The sequence below is a fragment of the Phoenix dactylifera genome, unplaced genomic scaffold (genome assembly GCF_009389715.1).
Source record: "Phoenix dactylifera cultivar Barhee BC4 unplaced genomic scaffold, palm_55x_up_171113_PBpolish2nd_filt_p 001071F, whole genome shotgun sequence".
NCBI lineage: Eukaryota > Viridiplantae > Streptophyta > Magnoliopsida > Arecales > Arecaceae > Phoenix > Phoenix dactylifera.
Window position 1 is genome coordinate 101,243 of NW_024068419.1, and position 22,709 is coordinate 123,951.

The 22,709-nt window shown below is 38.8% G+C and overlaps 1 protein-coding gene across 1 annotated transcript; it reads right to left on the reverse strand.

Moving 5' to 3' along the window:
- Positions 1-2,213: 2,213 nt before the first annotated feature.
- On the reverse strand, positions 2,214-7,893 carry LOC103723013. Its single transcript, XM_039121426.1, has 2 exons — positions 6,179-7,893; positions 2,214-2,754 (listed from the first exon to the last, which is right to left on the reverse strand). The coding sequence occupies exon 1, from the start codon at positions 7,445-7,447 to the stop codon at positions 6,260-6,262; it is 1,188 nt and encodes a 395-aa protein (XP_038977354.1). The 5' UTR covers positions 7,448-7,893; the 3' UTR covers positions 2,214-2,754; positions 6,179-6,259.
- Between the last annotated feature and the right edge of the window lie 14,816 nt (positions 7,894-22,709).

Below are 22,709 nucleotides of genomic sequence, written 5' to 3' on the forward strand. Positions count from 1 at the left end.
TACTTCATTACAGTGTGCTCTTTCTTTTCTAATGTTCGAAATCCTTTTCCTTTTGTTTCTCAATTGAAACATCTTCCCATGTATCGCATGGGTCAGCTGCTTGTTTATTGGCAGAAGGTTACACAAATCATATTTCGTATTAAGAAAGATGAAATGTTTTAAGTCGTGGTTTGCTCTGATATGATAAAAATTTAAATCAAATAAAAGATTGAGCTCATTTGCATCCATTGCTCTAATATTTATATATATAAATTATAAGGAGAATCTCATATGTTGGAATTGTGTAATACAACTGCACAAAAGAAAAACAAATATCTGCATCATATATTGACCTAGCCATCTTTTCTAATCTACGTTATATGCAATGATAAATACTTGGGTTCCAGCACATATGTGAGACACCTCGCCTTTCTTGTTATATTATCTTGCACATTGCTTTTAGAAAAAGATGGAGAGTCTAATGCGTGCTAGACTCCTGAGACTCTTGTCCAGGATTGTAGTTTGTATAATGGTTTGTGTTAAGAATGAATTGATCAACCATTTTTCGACATATATATTCTCATAAAGAATGAAAGTATCATGAATTATCCCAGCCATCAAATATAGATAAAGGCATGTTGATCCAACCATATTTTCTAATATCATGATCTTTCATGTTCAATTTTGGATATACTTTTGCAATGGCTTTAAGTTCTATTTCTAATAGGATTGCTATCTAGAATTGCTATTATAGTGAAGATCAGGATAGTAAAGGTTTTAGGCCATTAGGATTGCCTTTTGGTTTGATTTTGATATTTCCTAATATTTTCTTTTCTTTTCTTGTTTCTTTTTAATGAGCAAAACTTTAAATGTTCCTTATATTTTTTTTCCTTTTTTCTTCTGCTGTTTTTTTTTTGTTCTTATTACTGTATTCTGCTTGCTGGAATTCTGGCTGTAGGCTGCCTTTTCTCTCTTCTTTGTTCTCTATTAGTCTATTTTTAACCTTTGCTTGCAGGCTGCTAGGGCTGTAGTCTGGTAATTCATCCTGATCAGATAATAATTGAGTTCGTGTCTTGAATCTTGAACTGATAAGCTGGGTTGAGATTCATTGCTAGTAATTTTGAATTGATAACCTGTTGGCTAATCCAATAATAATTTACATATATTTGTGTGCATGCATGTATATGTGCACACATGTACACACGCTTGTGAGTATATTCTCTTTGTAGTGTTTTAAGTTATTAAAAAAATCATGTTTTGGTTTAGATACGAACCATCAAATAATTTACAATTTGTATAGAGCATCATTATTATTGGTTTCTGTGAAATGAAAACTACTTAGTTTCAAAAAAAATAAACTAATGGTGTTGGATGTATATGTATTTTAATATCAAATCAATAGCTCCAACATTATAAGTTTATTATGCATCAAAAGATAAAAACAATAACTGCATAAATTTGATATTGAGCTACAAGATATTCAATTACAATCCAAATGCAACTCAAAATTGAAAAAAATTAAGAAAAAGAGAACTCAAGCATTTTTTTATATGATGGTTTGTATCTAAACCATTATATGATCGTTTTTATATAGGTTTAGATTTGTAATCTTTGTTTGAAATGGAAGATGTGATATGATATAGTTGCGATTAGAACTTGCTTGTCACATGACTGTAGCTAATTAACTTGCTTTGGTATTATAGATTATGATCTTGCTTATACTATAAGAAATGTTGGATGGTCATATACCTACATACTTCTAGCTGATTTGGAGTGCAGAACCACTTGATTCTACATCAAGTGTGTTGTGGGGGTCTTGGATACTCAAGAAAGATGAAGGACTCCAATCGATAACCTTCTGGTTAGCCTTTTCTATATGAGCTTTTTGTTCACTACAATTACTTTTAGGCTATAAATCATCTTTGTATGCGAATATAAAGCTTCTGGTCCCTTAAAGATATCACATCGATTTGTTGGCAACATTCAAAGTGATGCATGTCTATTTTGATATCATACCAACATCCAAAAACAAAGCTCATATCAAGAAGTGTACATAATAAGCATACATCAAATTATCTACAGCAGAAGCATAAGGGATGGCCTCCATTTAATTCTTTTCGATCTCTTGTTCAGGGAACAATGAATATCCCTAGTCATCGACCATTACAGCGATTGATTGCTCTAGCGGGAGCTACAATAAAGTTGTACACACTTACAACAGGAAGATAACATCATCATCATCATCATCATCATCATTTATTACTATTTTCTTTCTTGAGAAAATGGGGCACCCATCAAGATTTCAGTCATGCATATGAAATTCAAGTACAGTAGAGAGACTTACAGGCTGCTAAAATAACAAAGATTTGAAATGCAAGATGTCCTTATAATATTTCCAAAACAGAAGGCTACTCCAACCAAATTGCACAAATTTCTGAGGTTAACAAATGAAAACTTAGCTTCAAAATTCAAAATTCCTGCATCATGCTCCTTCCAAGCTTCCACCATACTGCAGCAAATAGAATATCCCAACCCACTGTGTTTCTTCTTAATCCTCTTCAGTCTCCAAAAACCCCCAAAAGAAGAGATTTGGATCTCTTGCTTTCCATTTAATCTTGCGCTGAAATTCTCCCACTGCCGCTTAGCATATCATAACTCAGCACACATGGAGTCCGAGGCCAGGAACTTTTTCTCAAGATGGCAGCTGTAAGAACCTTTCCTTTTGAAGCTAACCACAAGTAATCCTTACTCTGGTACCTTGATCTTCCCAAAAACCTGAACAATATCATTCCAAATTACCACCAAAATTAATGAACTTATAATACGAATATACTATGAACAAGCTCGAAGAAGACCTGTGCCACTTTAATTTGTCATTAGAAGGGGAAATCAAATGAAGGTCCCCTTTAGTTGATTATATTCCAAGAAAGCTTAACTCCAACGGTCATTCTATAAAGAATCACCCAATTAAAGCTTCCACAGACTGAAACGCAGTAAGAAGTCCAAAGGAACAAATTTGGAAAATGATCAGGCAAAGGACAGGGCAGTATCTTTCGTGCAAAAGTAGGATTCACCTCCTTTTGGATCACGCAAGGGTCGTTTTGAGATCTGTATAGGCACATGAATGAATGAATTTGGAGTGCTTTGAGATCTGGTATAGGGCGCAATCTAAAGGTCAATGTTGTGAAAGAAGTCAATCATTCTTTCAACAAAAGATGCAACCGGAACCCATCCCACCAAAACCTGATCCATTTCCCATTACCCAACAAAAAATGAAATACCACATAGAAGCTATCCTTTGTTCTGAAAGAACCTTTAGAGAAATTACACCATTCCTTGGATCCGAAAACCATGATCTCCTATTATTATAATACAACTGCATAACCGGGTCCTTCCAGAAACCCGATTCTCCTTTGAGAAGCTTCCGCCACAAACTGAGCTAACAAAGATATATTGAAATTGTTCGACTCCTTAACACCACAAGCCTCCTATGCCTTTGCCATACAGTCCTTCCAGTTAACTAAACAATGTCCGCCACTAACCATGTTTTCTCCTTTCAAAAGGATGATATTGTAAATCAAGTTTCTTAATGACGCAACCCGGCATCCAAAATACTGATAACAAGTAATTAGTAGGTAAATTCGCAAGGACAGAGTTCAAAAGAGAATCTCCCTCCTATACAAAGCACCTTAGAAGACCAATAACAGCAGACCTATCACTTCTCAACAGTTTAGCTGGTATAAGAGGTAGATCCAAATAAGATGACAGAAAAGAAGAGATCTTACAATTCAGAGCAACAGCTGCTATCCATACATTCTGAGCATTTTAAGCTATATATGTTAAAGAAGATTTAGTATAGTTTACTTTTGATGCAGAAAGAAATTCAGAAATATGCAAGATGCATTTCAGATTACCAATCTTCCCCCAGGCCAGAGAAGAATAAATGAGAGTGCCATCAGCAAAATGGAGGGAATTAACCTTCAAATTTTCACATGTAACCGGACCTTCAATAATTCCAGAGAAGGCAGCATACTTCAACAGACTTGGTAGAATACTAGCTGCCATAATTAAAAAAATAAGGGACAATGGGTCCCCTTGATGCACTCTTCTAATTTTCATCCATCTACCAGGCTTTTCATTGATTAAAATAGCTGTCTTCCCATCAAATAATAAGCTTCTAATCCAAGACAACAATCTCCTTCTCATCTGTAATAACTCCATCATCCACTTCAATCTGCTGAATCCAATCTTCCTACTTCCATTGGCTATCTTGTAAAAATACTCAAGATTCCTGTCACCCGACTGTAACTAGTTAACTCTGGCTCTATTGTTTCCTCAAGATATCTTCTTCCAAGCACAAATTGAATAGCACTTTTCTTAGAAGAGGTCTCCTGGGAATCCATGGGAATCCATCCACAGCCACCTTGGGACAAGCAACAGATCCAACCTTAATCCAATTAAAAATGGAGACTCTTGGACTTCCATATTTACCTGCTGGACAATTTGAGCTAACTGAGCAACCAGAGATGGATTGCTGACAATGAGAGCTTCCCTACCAGCAACTCCAGCTCCAGAATTATGTACACCAGAACTGTTTCTCGAAGAATTAACAGAATAAATATTACTTCTTTTCTTGTATTTTTTATGTACCTCCTTATACCGTCTATTCCAATTTTCTTCTTAATCAGCTGGAGGTTTGAGAATAGTTGAGTACTTAAACCAATCTTCAACTTCCACCTCCACAGATTATGTATAACAGTCATATTAACCTTCGAAATCTCAACACTGTTTTGCAAATCATAACAAATATTGGTACGCATGAGAGTTCATATTCCTTTTCAGAACACAGTCTTTTTCAAGAATTTCAATAGCACCGAAAGGGCTTCACGTACTAAATATATTCATCTTGTCCCCATAGAATATAGGAATATCAGATAACTTAATCCAAACTCTATATTTATGAGCAACAACCCCAACCTCAATCTTCCAGGGCTTGATAAAGATATCTCATCTTCCTCCATCGAAACTCTATACTGCCATAAACTCTGAGTCCTCCATCATCATCATTATCATTGTCATTGTCATTATTATTAAATCTTTGTGAGGAAGTCTGCTACAGGGATAGCCTACTAGGTGTCATTGAATTTACCATATTAAGATTTGTGGAAGTGAAGAAATCAAGAAGGTTTTTTAGAAGAAATCAAGAAGTTTCTTTAGGCCAAGCTGGTATATGTTGTAGGTACCGAGAAGCCTGAAATTTGGCCCTCGATAGAGTTACTATTAAGGTTCATTTTATTGGGGGTAATCTTGCCTGGAAAACTAAATCATATGTCAGATTAGCATATTTGGTGCAAAAAAGAAGATAAGCGAGAAGGTAAAATATATGGTGGGTCCCATGCCTATTTTATTGATAGAAAAGTTACCACTAAGTGGATATTAATTTTTTCCCACACTAGATTACCGAGTGAAGGTAATATAAAATTATCATTGCTTGATGAAAATACACCAATTATTTGGTTAAAACCCACTTATGCACTCTTCTAATATTGTCAATGCCACAACAGTCCCAACTTAAATATATTTACTTAATAAGAAATTAAAAAATTCATTAATAATAAAAATATTTTTTTAATATGAATAATTAATTTAAAAATATTTATTGACTCATGTAAATATATTACAATATTTGAAATGGCCTATATTGACAGCCTTCATGCAAGTGGGTCATAAATGGCCAACAAATGGATTGAACCAAAAAAAAAAAAATCATTACTTGAATTGTTTATTCAAAGGTGTTGTTAGAAATTTAATAATATTCTTATGTAAGATTATCTCCAACTAAATATAGTAATCTTTTTTTATGTCATTTTCTGGAATAATTTTTTCCTAATCAAACACAATAAAATTTATTTTATCCCGCCATCATTTTTCTAGATAAATAATTTTCGAGAATTCCGAGCTTACCTCGTAATATGACGTAGTACCCCAACTAAACGAACATAAATAGCAATGCTTTACCCACCCTCATCAGAGATTGAGGAGTAACTCCCCACTCCTTACAAAATATTAGGGCTCCAGAAGGTGATGTCATTCAACTTGCAATAAGATGGGGCCTATCAATCCAATTTGATTTTATCGAAAATAAAGTAAGTCCAAAAATAACAAAGCAAGCTTTGGATAGAACAGAACAGGAAGCAACCTCTTTATGCTGTTGCAGTTCACCGCTGAAAGGAATCAGAAAGACATCAATGAAATGAAGAGGAGTTTGAGGCATTGCTGTTTAAGCTGCATCAAAATGCTCATTCCCATCAGCTCCCAGGTTTCCCATCTCCAAGCCCAGCAGTCCCAACTTGTTGCCCTCCATAGCATCAACAACTTCCGGGACTTCACCCTGGTACTTGGTCACATAATCCTCAAGGAACTTCTTCTCCCCCATCATCAAGTGCCGCGCTTTCACACCACGCTTCACCAGGCCCTTGGACGCTAGAATTGCCAAGACCAAACACCTTGGAGCAATCCTCTTCTCGAAACTGAGCGACAGAAGCACCGGATTCGCCGACACATAGTCCGGCCCCCATCTGAGCTTCTCCGCGAAGAACTCCATGTTCTTCCTCACCTTGTCATCCGACGCCGACATGCAGTATGGATGCTTGGCAAACGCCCAAAAGACTTGCTCCTGCGACCAGCCTAAGCTCAAGTAATTCTCCAACCTCCTGTTCACTGTTGTCTTAGGCAATTTAGAGAGCACCCCGAATGCATGGGCGAACATGGAACTCGAAGGACTAATCCCCATATCCTTGATTGCGGCGAAGGTCTCCTCGAAGTGATCGGCTTTTTCTATCAGAGATTTCGGGTGGGTGGTGAGCAGTGTGAAGATTACAGCCGGCGGCACGCCGTAGTTCTTCAAACTCTCAATCTTGGGAAGCAACAGCTTGGGGAGGTCAGAGATAAGCAAACGAGGAGAATTCCTCGCAGCTGAGATGACGTTCTCGTTGGTATGGAGCAAGGGCTTGAGGAGATGGAAGTTTGGGAGCAGTCGCTTCTCCAAGCTCCACAGCAGAAGGCCGGGAATTCCAGAGAGGAGCTTCGCGAGGTCGGCGCCGGAGAGACCGATGTCCCGGTAGAACTCCAGCTTGGGCTTGAGGGTTTTGTCGGGGCTGGCGAGGAGGAGCCGGGGGCGACGGGAGATGAGGCGGGCGATGTCGGGCTTGGAGAAGCCGAAGTGTTTGAGGAGGGCGAGCACAGAGTGGGAATTCTTCGTGGTCTTGAGCTGGATTCTGGTGGCCACGGAGAGGGCGGCTTCGGAGGAGAGGCCGCATGATTTCTCGAGGAAATGGACCGTCAGGGATGGTGAATCGTTTGGTGCGAGGGAGATGTGGGAGAAAGGCTGAGGGAATGGGTGTGGGAGGAAATGGGGAGGAGCAGCAGTAACGCTATGGAGCAGCCGAGCGTGGAGAAGGCGAAGCATTGCGCGGGCGGAAAAGGATGACGGCCGAGGGAGAACTCAGAATTAGCGATGTGATGCTGTTTGACGTTTCGGCGGATCTCGCTCCTTGACATGCGTCCAGCCCTACTCATATAGCTTGCATCGAGTTTGAGGGTCCCTCTAAATTATGTTGGTATTTTTTTTTGTGTTATTTGGGCAAGTCGTAGAGAACACGGGGTATGAGAGTACTGTGTTGCCTGGCAGAGGAAAGGTGGAAAATAGCATGTGTTCAACTACCTTGAAGAACTTTTGCCACCATTATACTGCCATTTGTAGGTGGATAAAAGGGTATAGTATTGGGCTTCAATAGAAGGGTGTAATGCTAGATTACAGTAGAACGATGTAGTGCTGGGCTACAATAAGGTTGTAATATTAGTCTAGAGTAGAAAGCTAAGTTACACTTACTTCTAAAATAAGATGTAGATTAAACTAAGATAAAAAATAAATACTCATTAGATTGATTGTCAATGGATCTTGTACAAAGCATACTTTCTACTTAGTTATATTAATAATAATAACTATGCATTCTCACAATTGTTCTCACGTCTATCTTCCACTCCTGGTTGTTGTACTGACTGACGTCAGTTATTTTCTGCTATGCATGTTCATCAATGTGATCGCTCCACGGATGTCAAGTCGATAATCAATGCTTTTAGCCTTAGACATAGTTCTTTATTTCGCTTAAAAACAAGGAGAAAAAAATGTTTTAAGCTATTAACATTATAATCTATGTTAAGTGAGAAAGTTTGGGACATGTGGGGCTATAGTTTGAACCACATCCTCGTCTAATTACATAAGAGTGCTTTGGATCTTGAAAGAAGTGATCATACACAAGATATACTAGCATTGATGCCCCTCCAGTATGTTGTTCTAGATAATCTTTGTGATGCATATTTATAATATCTAGATTAAATTACTTATAAGGGAAGCAAAAAAAAGAATAAAAGAAATGACTATCAAGGAAACATTTCTCTGTATCACCATCATTCTTTTAGTAGTTCACTCATATTTTGTACAATTTTATTGTATCAAATACTAGATATGATTATCACAAATATATGACAACTGCAATATTCCCATCCTAAATTTTATTTGGACTTATTAGCTTTATAGTTTTAGCAGTCATTCACGGAGAAAGACTATGAACATGAGCTTCCAAAATAAAATAAACTACTAACCAAACAACCGCCCAATAGTTGCATATTTAATCAACATGGATTTTATAGTTGGAGGTAGCATATATTTTTATTGGAATATCACTATACGATAATTATTTGCAAGGAACTTTTTTGGTGAATTGTACAAAATTATTCTGCTAGTTTGCTTGTACTCTCCACCCATGAAAGATAACCACGTTGCATGTTTTTCACATTCTTGAAACCCTGCATCCAAAATAAATCCTTTATTAGTTATTCTTGCTTTAATAATTTCATATATTAAATTTAGCATTCTACAAACTAGACAATGGTGCTAGTATATTCCAAATATTTTGACCATTTGAGTTGCTTGGTTGTTTGATTGAGTGATTGGTATACCTCTTCATAGAGACATTCTAGTTTATCAAATTTATTATATTATATTATTTTATTTGTATGTAGGATCTAACCATTTTCTCTCAGGTCAAACCCCACAATCTTCTCGTAGCATCCATCATGGGATCTAAACCTATTCTTGAGGTAGTCAGTAAATTCTCATTCCAATTTTTAATTGTTTATGTAGGATAGGCTAGTTGATGAATATCTAGCCTAGGAACTTCTGTATGCTTGGCTAGGGGATATGTGCCTAGGTTAGGTTCTACCATCCAAAGATATAGTTTCTTATTTGCAGATCCAAGATCATCATGCTTGATTTGGAAGGATCGTAGGTTGTGAAGCCTTGAGAGAGTATCTCACAAACCAACAGAAACTTCCTAATGCCTAAAAGTAAAGGAAGATTGGGTTGCAAGGATTTTACTTTGGGATTGAAGAAAGCTTAATGATCAATATATTTATTGTAAGTTATATGTAACCTTTTGTTGGGAGAAATTTCTAGACTTTGTTGCCCTAGATCAGTAAGTGCCTCTATCACCCTAATATTTTATCATGCATTTCATGTAATATATTTAGAAAATTTATATTGAAACTTATATCCTGATTCTGTGAATTTAGCATATTTGCATTCCTAGTTTAAAATATCTGTAGATCTATACTTTGAAATGACAACAATTCTTGAAGATTGAATGCTATAGAGTTGTTTTATGGAAATGATTGAAAATAAATATTATGCTTGATTTACCCTAGAAAAGAAACTATTTTTTAAAATAGGGATCAAGAAGGGAAATTCTATTAGGTATGCTATTTAGTTTATGATGTTAATATGTTAAAAAGAGACATTAGATTGGTGTATCATGTTGCAATATTGTACACTTTTTATAATGATACATCTGAAAGAATTGGTATTTGTGGCTGAAAAAATTGGTATGGAAACTCTTGGTTATTTTCTAGTGTAACAATAGTTCAAGCTTAGTCGGTGAGGATGATCATTGGCAAACATGTGTTTAGAAACTGGTTACTTTCGAGTCTCCATCACAAAGCCTACACCATAGGGCCAAATATTGTTTCAAGCCTTGTCACAAGGCTAATCATGGCCATATTCATGATGACTAAGAGAGGGTTTTCTTTGTAATTATTTCTTGAAAATTTAATAATATTGTGGTTTCTCACTGATTATATCAAACCTAGATTTTCACTCTTATTTTGAAAGGTTAACTATTTAAGTTATGAATATTGTGAACAAGATATGGAAATCTTATCCTAATTTTCAACTTGCTTCCTTCATAAATGTATATAATTGATATCGGCACTTATCTAAATAATTTTACTACATGGCTTGATCTGACTAGAGGTATTAGAAGTATCTTACTAGGCTGTTAGCTTATTACTTTATTGTTCTTTTATATTTCAAATGTTGAGGTGTAGCATATGCTAGATATGCATTTCAGTCCAGTTGTGATAGGAGAGCATGTTAGCCTTGGTCATTATCAACTCCTATATCCATTAGCACAAGAATATTGAATCTAATAGATAAGAGGTTTTACCATTCTCCTTTCTCCAAACTTATTTCGTTCTATTTTATTCAAAACATTATAAAAGAGTGTGATTATCCTCCTTATTCTGGGATATTATATGTTACATATTTCTGGTAATGAATTAAAAGGTTGTATAATGGGATATTCAAAACTTATTTCATTCTTTAGTAACCTTGTTGGAACAAGAAATTTCAGTTAAGGATTTCATTAGTTAGATATGAGTGGACAATACACAATTTGTGTGGATTAAGCATAAAAATTATTCAATATTAACAATGAGTTAATGGTGAAAGATGAGCTAGCATTAAATAGGAATGGTTAAACTTAATTAAATAGACATGTTTAATGAATAATGATTCACAAAGCTTATTTTTATGAAAGATGAGTTGTGAGTGGTGTTACTTATTACATATGTGATGATTGTATGCATTATTAAATCATAATTTATTTTTTGGACATAAAATTGCTAAACTTATGTTGCTTTAATGAAGATGAAGTTGTAAGATGAAAGAAAAAACTCACAGAATTGAGAAGATCTAGAGTTGCAAGCTTTGATTGTACTCCAGATTGACAACCCTTCATAAATAATAGAATGAATATATAAGTCAAAATTTATGCTCTAATGTGTTCTCAAAAATTGATTAATGCTCTAGTGAGCTGAAGTATTAAAATATTAACCTGTAATATTAACTGTGGTTAAGGCATTGGTTGGCCAAACAAAATTCAAATTTTATTATTATTTTTTTTTTTAAGTAGAAGAGGTCTATAGTTAACGGGCTTTATAGTGAGGACCTGATAGTATGGCAGAGGAAAAGTCTTAGACAAATTGTCCTCACCCTCCAAATCTTGGTGAAGGCAATTTGAATCTCGGTGACACAAATAGTGACATTACATATGCAATGGTCACCTCAAAAATCAAAGATTCCATGTAAGAAATGTTTAATTTACAAAACTATTCGTGTAACATAGAATCACAGATCTATCCAAAACCACAATTTATGAGTAAAGACATCATGAAATTTACTATAAAAATCTTAATAAACAAGTTCAAGGAAATAAAGAATAAAAGATTTAAACAAAATGATTGTCACGACCCCCGCCCCGTTCCCGGCGGGCCGCCGCGACGGTCCTAGGGTGCGGGTAGGCATAAGGCCACCAGCCACCGCGTAGAACCCTACTACCTATAAATCATCAATAGATCTTGAAAAAAATTGGCATGATACATGCACAAAATGATCACTTTTCCTATAGTGACCTGTCAGGATTATCTCAATACATACAACACACTACCTGTCAGAGCAGCAATCACATAATCTGTCACATAATAAACCTGGACAATATATAGCAATACATTATCACAGGCACACAATTGATCTGCACACATATATATATACCTGCTTCCCAATCCATCCATGGTCAAACCCATATCCACAACAGGATCTATGACTGTAACTATGCACTATATACAATAGAAGGTTTATAATACACCAAAAGATATAAACCTCTATCTACATTATACTATACTATACTATGGAGCGGCACAGCTAGCAAGCAACCACTAATCCTGCTCCTCTCTATACAATACCTTTCCTGCAATCAAAAACATCAAACTGGGGAGTGAGTATATAAATACTCAGTGAGTGGAGTAGAGAGTACTATGCACATGAGACCAGATATAATCATGGCTCGAGGTGAAAATCTCAAGATCAATAATAAGATGAACATGATCTCAACATAGAGAATATGGAGTAAGTCATTAATATCACCACAATCAATCTCAACTCATCTGAAGCATATATGGAATAATCAAGTAAACATATATGCTACTCATGAATATGCTCAACAGGTCATAGTACTGAATCATATAAATCAGGTGTCAATAGGCTGAATCATCAACAAGACAGCTATCGGGAGGTGGATTTACGCCCCAGGCGAACCAGCAACAACTCCCTACTGCCATATGCATACATCGAATATGACACCACACCAATATGTAAATCATCACTAGACAGCTGTCGGGAGATGGGTTTTACGCCCTAGGCGAACCAGCAACAACTCCCTATTGTCACATGCATATGCAGGATAAGATACCATACCGATAACATAAATGCTAGACAGCTATCGGGAGGTGGGTTTTACGCCCCAGGCGAACCAGCAGCAACTCCCTACTGTCACATGCATATACAGGATAAGACACCATACCGATAACATAAATGCTAGACAGCTATCGGGAGGTGGGTTTTACGCCCCAGGCGAACCAGCAACAACTCCCTACTGTCACATGCATATGCAGGATAAGACACCACACTGATCATATAAATGCTGGCCAGTATCCAGAACAGAAATCCATCTCACATCTACATACTAAACGGCACCTCGCGGGAATTCTACATCCCCGGAAAGCCATACTGCACCTCGCGGGGTCTTACTATGCCCGGGCGGCAAGCAGAATATAAGTCGTAGGACCGGCCGATCCTACGCCTAGGGCCGTGTCCCCCCTAGGAAGGGACTGGGTTCCGCCCACCCAGAAGGCTACTATGTGCACAAAGGCCGATGTTCAACCCCATCGACTATAGGTGTCCTGCAGATACTGCCAAGCCATGCATAAATGCCATAATGCACCCTCCCAATACTCTACTAAAAAGGGAGTATGATCAAGACTACCACTCACTCGATCATGACCCAATCATAAACTAACATCAGGGTTAGGAGTGAGGGTCAAGGAAGTGCAATACAACTCAATATACCACTAAGAAGGCTCTACAAATCTTTGAAATGGAGGAAATGAAATCAATTTACAAAAGAAGTTATTTCACAATTTGGAACCAATTTAATTACTCATAAAAGAGTATAATCAAGCTACGACTCACAAGTCTTTAAAATAGAGGAAATGAAATCAATTTACAAAAGAAATCATTTCACAATTCGGAATCAATTTGATTACTCATCAACCCCTCGTAATTCCTCTCAATGTTCCCTCAAATGCATGTACAGAATAATCAAGCATAGAGAATCAAGATTATAGAGAAATCTACTACAATATCAATCAATATGCTCAAGTAGAATCAATTCACACTTGGCGACATTCATGAAAATGAATTAAGAATGCTCATGGTGCAAAGTACATGACTCCCACTCACCTGTCAATCCGGCACGGGCCTCGATACGCCTCTAGAATTTTACAGTAGGCAGCAGGGGACTTCTTCCTCTTGTTCCCTAGCTTCTTGCCCAACTGTGACATGCATTTACAATACATTTAGTTTTGTATCAAGGGCTATAATCTACGTGCCAATTATAATATAGGGAACTTTAATTGATTCAACTCCCCCATTCCCTAAATCTTTTCTTTTCTTTCTTCTTTTTCTTTTTAATTAATAACTTACCATTTATATGTATTAGGGACTCCCTTGCATGAGTACAAGGTCTCCCTTAGCCTAATCTAGGCTTAATACCCTATTCTGGCATGAAATCCCTTATTTTCCACCCGGATGAACAGTAATCCGAACTGACAGTGGGTTACTTCATCCCGGTTTTGATCCACTTTCAGGACTCCAAATTTGATGAAATTTTTACCTAACATTTTACACTCATAGAGGATTCCAAAGAGATAGCATGCATCATCATCGGGAGGCCGTTTGACCCCCTAAATAATTCGCCGAAGTTGGGGACTTCGACACAGTTTTTCCGTAGTGCCGGAAAAATTTGTTAAAATCCGATTCTTCCTCTTTTAACCACCTCTACAACCCTTATCCGACCCCTCTAGACTATATCCACCCTTTGTATAGCCTAATGTCATCAAAAGACTAGATAGGGACGGATATTTACCTTTTTCTTTTTGGAAATCGAGGTCCTTGCGTAGAGGGGAAGGAGATCTACGTTTTTCCCTTCAGCTGGAAGTGCAACCGGGATCCCTTTCCTCCTGAATCCCCTTCCTCTTCTTCTTTCTTCTTCTTCTTCTTCTCTTTTTCTTTCTTTCTTTCCTCTGTTTCACGCCTGAGAAACCCCCTCCCTTCTTTCTCTCGGTTTTCATTCCAAAAGCCAGCTCAAACCCTCCAATTAAATCACATCAAGATACTATTCACCCTTTTTTTAATATTATTAAATTCCCATTTTGGCCCCTAACACTTCAAACATATCTACGGTTATGCCATTAACTTTTGATTCCTTCCAATTTTACCCTTATATCAATTTAAAGGACTATTCTATCCTTTGTTATATAAAAAAAAAATTTTGGGGGTTATACATCCTCCCCCCCTTATATAAAATTCGTCCTCGAATTTAAAAGAGTAAATTACCTGTTTACTCAAAGGGGTGAGTGTATTTGCTTTTTCATATTCTGCTCGGTGTGGTATTGAAAATCAAATAAATTGGGAGTGTTTTTACTTCTATCTCTACCACACAGGTAGGATACACATACTTCGCTTTTATACTTCCCCTACAGATGTACTAATAGCTAAGGAAATATGCATTAATATCTTATCCTTAGCTAACTTCTTAGCAAAATAAGGGGACACAAATAAATGGGTAGCTCCAGAATCAAATAACACTCAAGCTTTAATCTTATCAATGAGGAGCATACCTGTCACAGCTGCATTTGAGGCCTGTGCCTCCTGTGGATTTACCGTGAACACCCTTCCTTGCCCTCTGCCTGCTGGAGCTAACAGCTGAGATGGTCCAATACTCTGCTGTGACGTTTGGTGTCTGACCTCTGCCTCTGCCTACAGGCCCCCTACTACTAGGCCTGTCCATCTGCACAGAAGGGTAGGATGCCAAAGGCACAAACTGCTGGGTGGGCACCCGTGCAGGCATTCTCTGGCAAAATGACCCGGCTGTCCACATCTGTAGCACACTCCTTGACCCATTCTGCATCTGCCAGGGTGCTGCTTCCCACATATGCCACACACTGGCCATGATTGGAACCCAGATTCAGTTCTGGCTATAGTGATTGGAGGAAGAGGTACTGATGGTAGAAAAGTATCTTGGTGATTGACCTCTTTCCCTCCGATTTCCTCTTACGTGGGGCAGGTGGAGCTGAGCATACAGACTGCTCCGTCGGGCCCTCCGAGAGATCTACTCCCTCAGATCTACCTCTACTGCTTTGCTCCTTCCCCACACTCAATTTTTCCTCTGTGTTCTCTTTCAGCTCTTTCCTCTTTTGTTTCTGGTCTCCCACTGTTTTGCTTTATCTATCAGCCTAGACAAGGTGGGGACCTCTACTGCCAGTACATGCATTATAAAGCGGGGGAAATCAGACTCCGCCTGAATCTTTCTTCTGGCAGCTTCAGTGGAGATGATGTAAGGAGCATATTTCCCATCTAGTGAACTCACGAGCGTACTCAGATACGCTCATTCCGGGCATCTGCTTCAGCCTCTCAAACTGAAGAGCCCGATTCTGCCTCTCAGCCGGAGACAAAAACTCATCCATCACTGCTTGCCTGAACTCTTCCCAGGTTGGAGGATTCCTACTGTACATCTGTCCTCCACAGTGCCTCTGGTACCAGCCCCAGGCATCTTCTTTCATTGTGAGCCCTACAAGTTCTATTGCCTTGCATCAGAACAGGGCAGTCTCCGTATCATCTTTTCAGTCTCCTCCAGGAATCTCTGAGGATCCTTCACTTCTTCCCCCTTAAACTCCGGGGTTCTGAGCCTCAGAAATTCCTGTACAGTAATCCCCTCATCATCTAGAGCCCGCCTAGCCAAACTTCTTGGCACAGGTACAGGAGGTGAGATGGATACTAACTGACGGGCAGGAGGTTTCCCCCGAGCAATCTGCTCTCTCAGAGCCTGATTCTCCGCCAGTAACCGTTTCCATCAATGCATCTCTACTTCCTACCTCTCCTTGATCATTAACCCTCCGTCTATCAGCAGGAGGAGGTTTTTCTCTTTGGGGCTCGACATGTGCAGAACCCGCATCCAATGCTATATCTGGCTCCATCCTCCTTCCAGGACGAGCAGGTCCCTCTCCTTGGAGGTATTCTTTATATCTCTCTAAAAAAGTCAAAAAGAGAGGATGGTCGTTACACACTGAGTCATGATATATTTACTGAGTTGTAAATGACTCATAAAATAACATACAGAAAAATCCTAATGCTCCATAGTATAATCCTATACTTAATCCTGACTCATCCTATTGCTCTTGACAGGACTCTTGTTTAACCTTTGCTCTGATACCAAGCTTTGTCACGACCCCCGCCCCGTTCCCGGCGGGCCGCCGCGACGGTCCTAGGGTGCGGGTAGGCATAAAGGCCACCAGCCACCGCGTAGAGACCCTACTACCTATAAATCATCAATAGATCTTGAAAAAAATTCGGCATGATACATGCACAAAATGATCACTTTTCCTATAGTGACTTGTCAGGATTATCTCAATACATACAACACACTACCTGTCAGAGCAGCAATCACATAATCTGTCAGCATAATAAACCTGGACAATATATAGCAATAACATTATCACAGGCACACCAATTGATCTGCACACATATATATATATACCTGCTTTCCCCATCCATCCATGGTCCAAACCCAATATCCACAAACAGGATCCTATGACTGTTAAACTCATGCACTATATCAATAGAAGGGTTTATAATACAACAAAAGATATAAACCTCTATCTACATAGTACATACATATACTATGGAGCGGCACAGCTAGCAGGCAACCACTAATCCTGCTCCTCTCTATACAATACCTTTCCTGCAATCAAAAACAAAACTGGGGAGTGAGTATATAAATACTCAGTGAGTGGAGTAGAGAGTACTATGCACATGAGACAGATATAATCATGGCTCGAGGTGAAATCTCAAGATCAATAACAAGATGAACATGAACTCAACATAGAAGAATATGAGTAAATCAAATATCACCACAATCAATATCAACTCATCTGAAGCATATATGGAATAATCAAGTAACATATATGCTACTCATGAATACTCAACAGGTCATAGTACTGAATCATATAAATCAGGTGTCAATAGGCTGAATCATCAACAAGACAGCTATCGGGAGGTGGTTTTACGCCCCAGGCGAACCAGCAACAACTCCCTACTGCCATATGCATACATCGAATATGACACCACACCAATATGTAAATCATCACTAGACAGCTGTCGGAGGTGGGTTTTACGCCCCAGGCGAACCAGCAACAACTCCCTACTGTCACATGCATATGCAGGATAATGATGCAGGAACCATACCGATAACATAAATGCTAGACAGCTATCGGGAGGTGGGTTTTACGCCCCAGGCGAACCAGCAACAACTCCCTACTGTCACATGCATATGCAGGATAAGACACCATACCGATAACATAAATGCTACAGCTATCGGAGGTGGGTTTACGCCCCAGGCGAACCAGCAACAACTCCTACTGTCACATGCATATGCAGGATAAGACACCACACTGATCATATAAATGCTGGCCAGTATCCAGAACAGAAATCCATCTCACATCTACATACTAAACGGCACCTCGCGGAATTCTACATCCGCGGAAAGCCATACTGCACCTCGCGGGTCTTACTATGCCCGGCGGCAAGCAGAATATAAGTCGTAGACGGCCGATCCTACGCCTAGGCCGTGTCCCCCCTAGGAAGGGACTGGGTTCCGCCCACCCAGAAGGCTACTATGTGCACAAAGGCCGATGTTCAACCCCTCGACTGTAGGTGTCCTGCAGATACTGCCAAGCCATGCATAAATGCCATAATGCACCCTCCCAATACTCTACTAAAAAGGAGTATGATCAAGACTACCACTCACTCGATCATGGACTCAATCATAAACTAACATCAGGGTTAGGAGTGAGGGTCAAGGAAGTGCAATACAACTCAATATACACTAAGAAGGCTCTACAAATCTTGAAATGGAGGAAATGAAATCAATTTACAAAGAAGTTATTTCACAATTTGGAACCAATTAATTACTCAATAAAAGAGTATAATCAAGCTACGACTTCACAAGTCTTTAAAATAGAGGAAATGAAATCAATTTACAAAAGAAATCTTTTCACAATTCGGAATTCAATTTGATTAGCTCATCAACCCCCTCGTAATTCCTCTCAATGTTCCCTCAAATGCATGTACAGGAATAATCAAGCATGGAGAATCAAGATTATAAAGGAATCTACTACAATATCAATCAATATGCTCAAGTGGAATCAATTCACACTTGGCGACATTCATGAAAATGAATTAAGGAATGCTCATAGTGCAAAGTACATGACTCCCACTCACCTGTCAATCCGGCACGGCTCCGATACGCCTCTAGAATTTTACAGTAGGTCAGCAGGGGACTTCTTCCTCTTGTTCCTAGCTTCTTGCCCAACTGGACATGCATTTACAATATATTTAGTCTTTGTATCAAGGGCTATAATCTACGTGCCAATTATAACATAGGGAACTTTAATTGATTCAACTCCCCTGTTCCCTAAATCTTTTCTTTCCTTCTTTTTCTTTTTAATTAATAACTCACCATTTATTGTATTAGGGACTTCCCTGCATGAGAGGTCTCCTTATCTAGGCTTAATACTCTATTATAGCATGAATCCCTATTTTCCCAGCCCGGATGAACAGTAACCCGAGACTGACAGTGGTTACTTCATCCCGGTTGTTGATCCCACTTTCAGGACTCCAAATTTGATGAAATTTTTAACCTAACATTACACTCATAGAGGCCAAGAGATAACATGCATCATCATCGGAGGCCGTTTTTGACCCCTAAATAATTCGCGCCGAAGTTGGGACTTCGCACAGTTTTTCCGTAGTGCGGAAAATTTGTCAAAATCCGTTCTTCCTCTTTTAACCACCTCTACAACCCTTATCCGACCTCTAGACTATATCCACCCTTTGTATAGCCTAATGTCATTAAAAAGACTAGATAGGGATGGATATTTACCTTTTTCTTTTTGGAAATCGAGGTCCTTGCGTAGAGGGGAAGGAGATCTACTTTTTCCCTTCAGCTGGAAGTGCAACCGGGATCCCTTTCCTCCTTTTCTTCCTCTTCTTCTTTCTTCTTTCTTCTTCTTTCTTCTCTTTTTCTTTCTTTCTTTCCTGTTTCACGCCTGAGAACCCCCTCCCTCTTTCTCTCGGTTTCATTCCAAAAGCCAGCTCAAACCCTCCAATTAAATCACATCAAAACTATTCACCCTTTTTTAATATTATTAAATTCCCATTTTGCCCCTAACACTTCAACATATCTACGGTTATGCCATTAACTTTTGATTCCTTCCAATTTTACCCCTTATATCAATTTTAAAGGACTATTCTATTCCTTTTTTTATATAAAAAAATTAAAAAAAAAAAATGGGGTTATTACATTGCCCTCGGCAGGAACATTGTTAAAGGGTGTTGCCATCTAGATCTTTGGCTAAGACGGTTAGGTCTTTCAAGAAATACACAGAGCACCTGCTCTGATACCACTTGTTGCCCAGAGATGGTCACCCAAGAGGGGGGAATTGGGTGTTTTAAAACTTTTCGCCTAATTAAAAATAAAACACACAAATATATGTACTAAAGTAAAGAAGGAGGAATGAGAAAGGTCAATCGCAAACACAAGGTTTTATAGTGGTTCGGAGCTTCCACTGCTCCTACATCCACTCCCAAATCACTTTTGGGAATTTTCACTATAATCCAAGATTACAGTACGGTAGTTTTGCGAGTTCACTACCTAACTCGTTGTTTTACACCGGGCTCACAACAAACCCTAACACCCCCAATTTCACTTAGGCTTGGGACGCCTTTCCCTTGTTCCAAGTCCCTTGACTGGAACAAGCACCACAATGAAAGAGTTTACACAGAAAAGAAAAGCTCTAGAAAAGCAAATATGGCAATGATGAACAATAGAACCCGGAAGAATCCTTTTGCCGTTGGAAGCGTGGGAAATGGTGATTCTTCCGATGTGGATCGCGTAGATTTGAGTGTGAGCTTTGAATGCACGAGCGGAAGAGAGTGGTTGAGCTTGAAATCACTTGGGAAGCTTGAAAGCACTTGATTTCTTCACTTGAATGCACTCACTCCCTTGAACTTCTCTCTCTTGTTTCTCTCTTAAATGATCTAGCTTTTGGGTTGGTGAAAAGTTGTTTTGAAGCACTTAAGAGCTCCCTTTTATAGCCCAAAAAGCAAATATAGCCGTTAGAGATAAAGTAAAAGAGATTTGAAATTCAAACCAAACCTGTAAAAGTTGTCAGTCGCGTCCCAGGCGTTCCGGGGACGTCTCCGCTTCAACGAGAGACGTCTCGGCTACAAGATTTTACTTTTTACGTTGTCTGGGGTCGACTCGGCACTTTACGGGACGACTCTGCTTGTTTGCACTTTTTGAATGGGGACGACTCCGCTGTCTCGGGGTCGACTCCGTTTCTTTATCTCCAAAAAACATGTCCTCTGGAATTCCCTGAGAGAGCCGACTCCGCTCTTTCAGGGGACGTCTCCGCTGCCTTATCACCGAAAAAATCATTCTCTGGAAAAACCCTGAGAGAGCCGTCTCCGCTATCTTGGGGACGACTCGGAAAGTCTCCTTTTTACTTGTGGGGACGACTCTGCTTGCGGTGGGGACGTCTCGCGCATATCTCTTGAAAACTGCCTTTCTGCCGCCACTGAGAGAGTCGACTCCGCTACTGAGAGAGTCGACTCCGCTATCGTGGGGACGACCCGGCAGGTGCCGGGGACGTCTCCAAGTGTGCCAGTTCTTCCTGTTTGTGCCAGAGACGTCTCTGAGACTATCAGGAGACATCTCGGCTGTCCTGAACTTTTTCTTTCATCTCAAAAAATTCTTCAATAAATTCATAAAAATTATGGAAACTTGCCTAGACATTTCTTAACAATATTCTTAATAAAACACATGAATTTCTCAATTAAATTGTTAAGATAAATGGAATTATACTCTAGTGTTTTGTATTCATCAAAATCCATTAGGGGGTCAACAGATTTCGATATCACTTGTTATGGACTCACAGCTCAAAAACTTAAGCTATTAGGAGGAGGACCAACCTAGGCTCGTAAACTCTTGTGGCACTCCTTTGATTCGTCATTGTGGGACTATGACACTAGGTTTCCTTGTGCTTCTACTTAACCTGATAATTTTCTCATATTGATGGTCAGAAATCCTTGCGGCTTTTCCTCCACACCTCTCTCTCTCTCTCTCATGATCGGGTCAAAGTATTTTGGCTTTGCATAAAGAACTATGTCGAACAATGTTGTACTTGATGAAAACTATCATATAGCAAAACAAGTTGTTGAGAATATATGATATAATCAACCACAATCACTTAATAGATATTAACTGAAAGAAATATCCTTTATTACACATATAGACAAAAACTGCCAAGGCACTACAGAAAAATACATCTTTTCCGATGTTTTTTATGACCTTTACTGACGTTTATAAGCGTAAAAAGTTTTTTTCGATGGTTTTGGAAAGCGTCGTAAAAGATCAGTTTTTAGCTATGCTTTCTTGCGACGCTTAAAAGCGTCGCTAAAAGCCTCAAAGCCGACGATTATAAGAGTCGGCTTTAGTCTTTAATTTTTTTTAAAAAATTTATTTTCTTCAGCATCCCCATTCCTTCTTACATCAGAGATCCACCTAGCCGTTTGGCTCAACATCAACGATATCAGCCTCAGCAACATCAACTCTTCGAATTTTTTTTTCCGAAGACAGGGACAAACACCTAGGCATCGGTAAACAAAACTAAGGAGGAAATCAAGAACTCTAAGAAAGGATAGAACCAAAATTTCGTAGATCAAGTCAACGAAATCACCTTGCCACCATTCAGACTAGTTTGCACAGCAGGCTTTTCACATGCATTACTCCCAGGCAACGATTTCCTTCAAGAAAACATGTGATAATTAAGGCAAAGGGACAATAACCATGCACATAAAACTTTATTAAAGAAAGAAAAGAAAAAAAATACCGAGAGGCGGCCATCAAGACCTTTCTTGAATCCTTCCTGCGAACAAAATGCAGAAGCCAGAGCTACTACTCTTATAAGACGGTCAATTAAAAAAGAAGAAAAGAGGGGCGGAGAAAAACAATATACCTCGATGATTCAAAACCTGATTTATGGGACTCAGCCTTTGTCTTTTCCTTTCCAGAGTATATCTTGAAATATTTCGCCATTACTTGAGGGAAAAAAGAAGAAAAAGTGAAAGCAAAAGGAAAAAAAATGATGTAATGATCAAA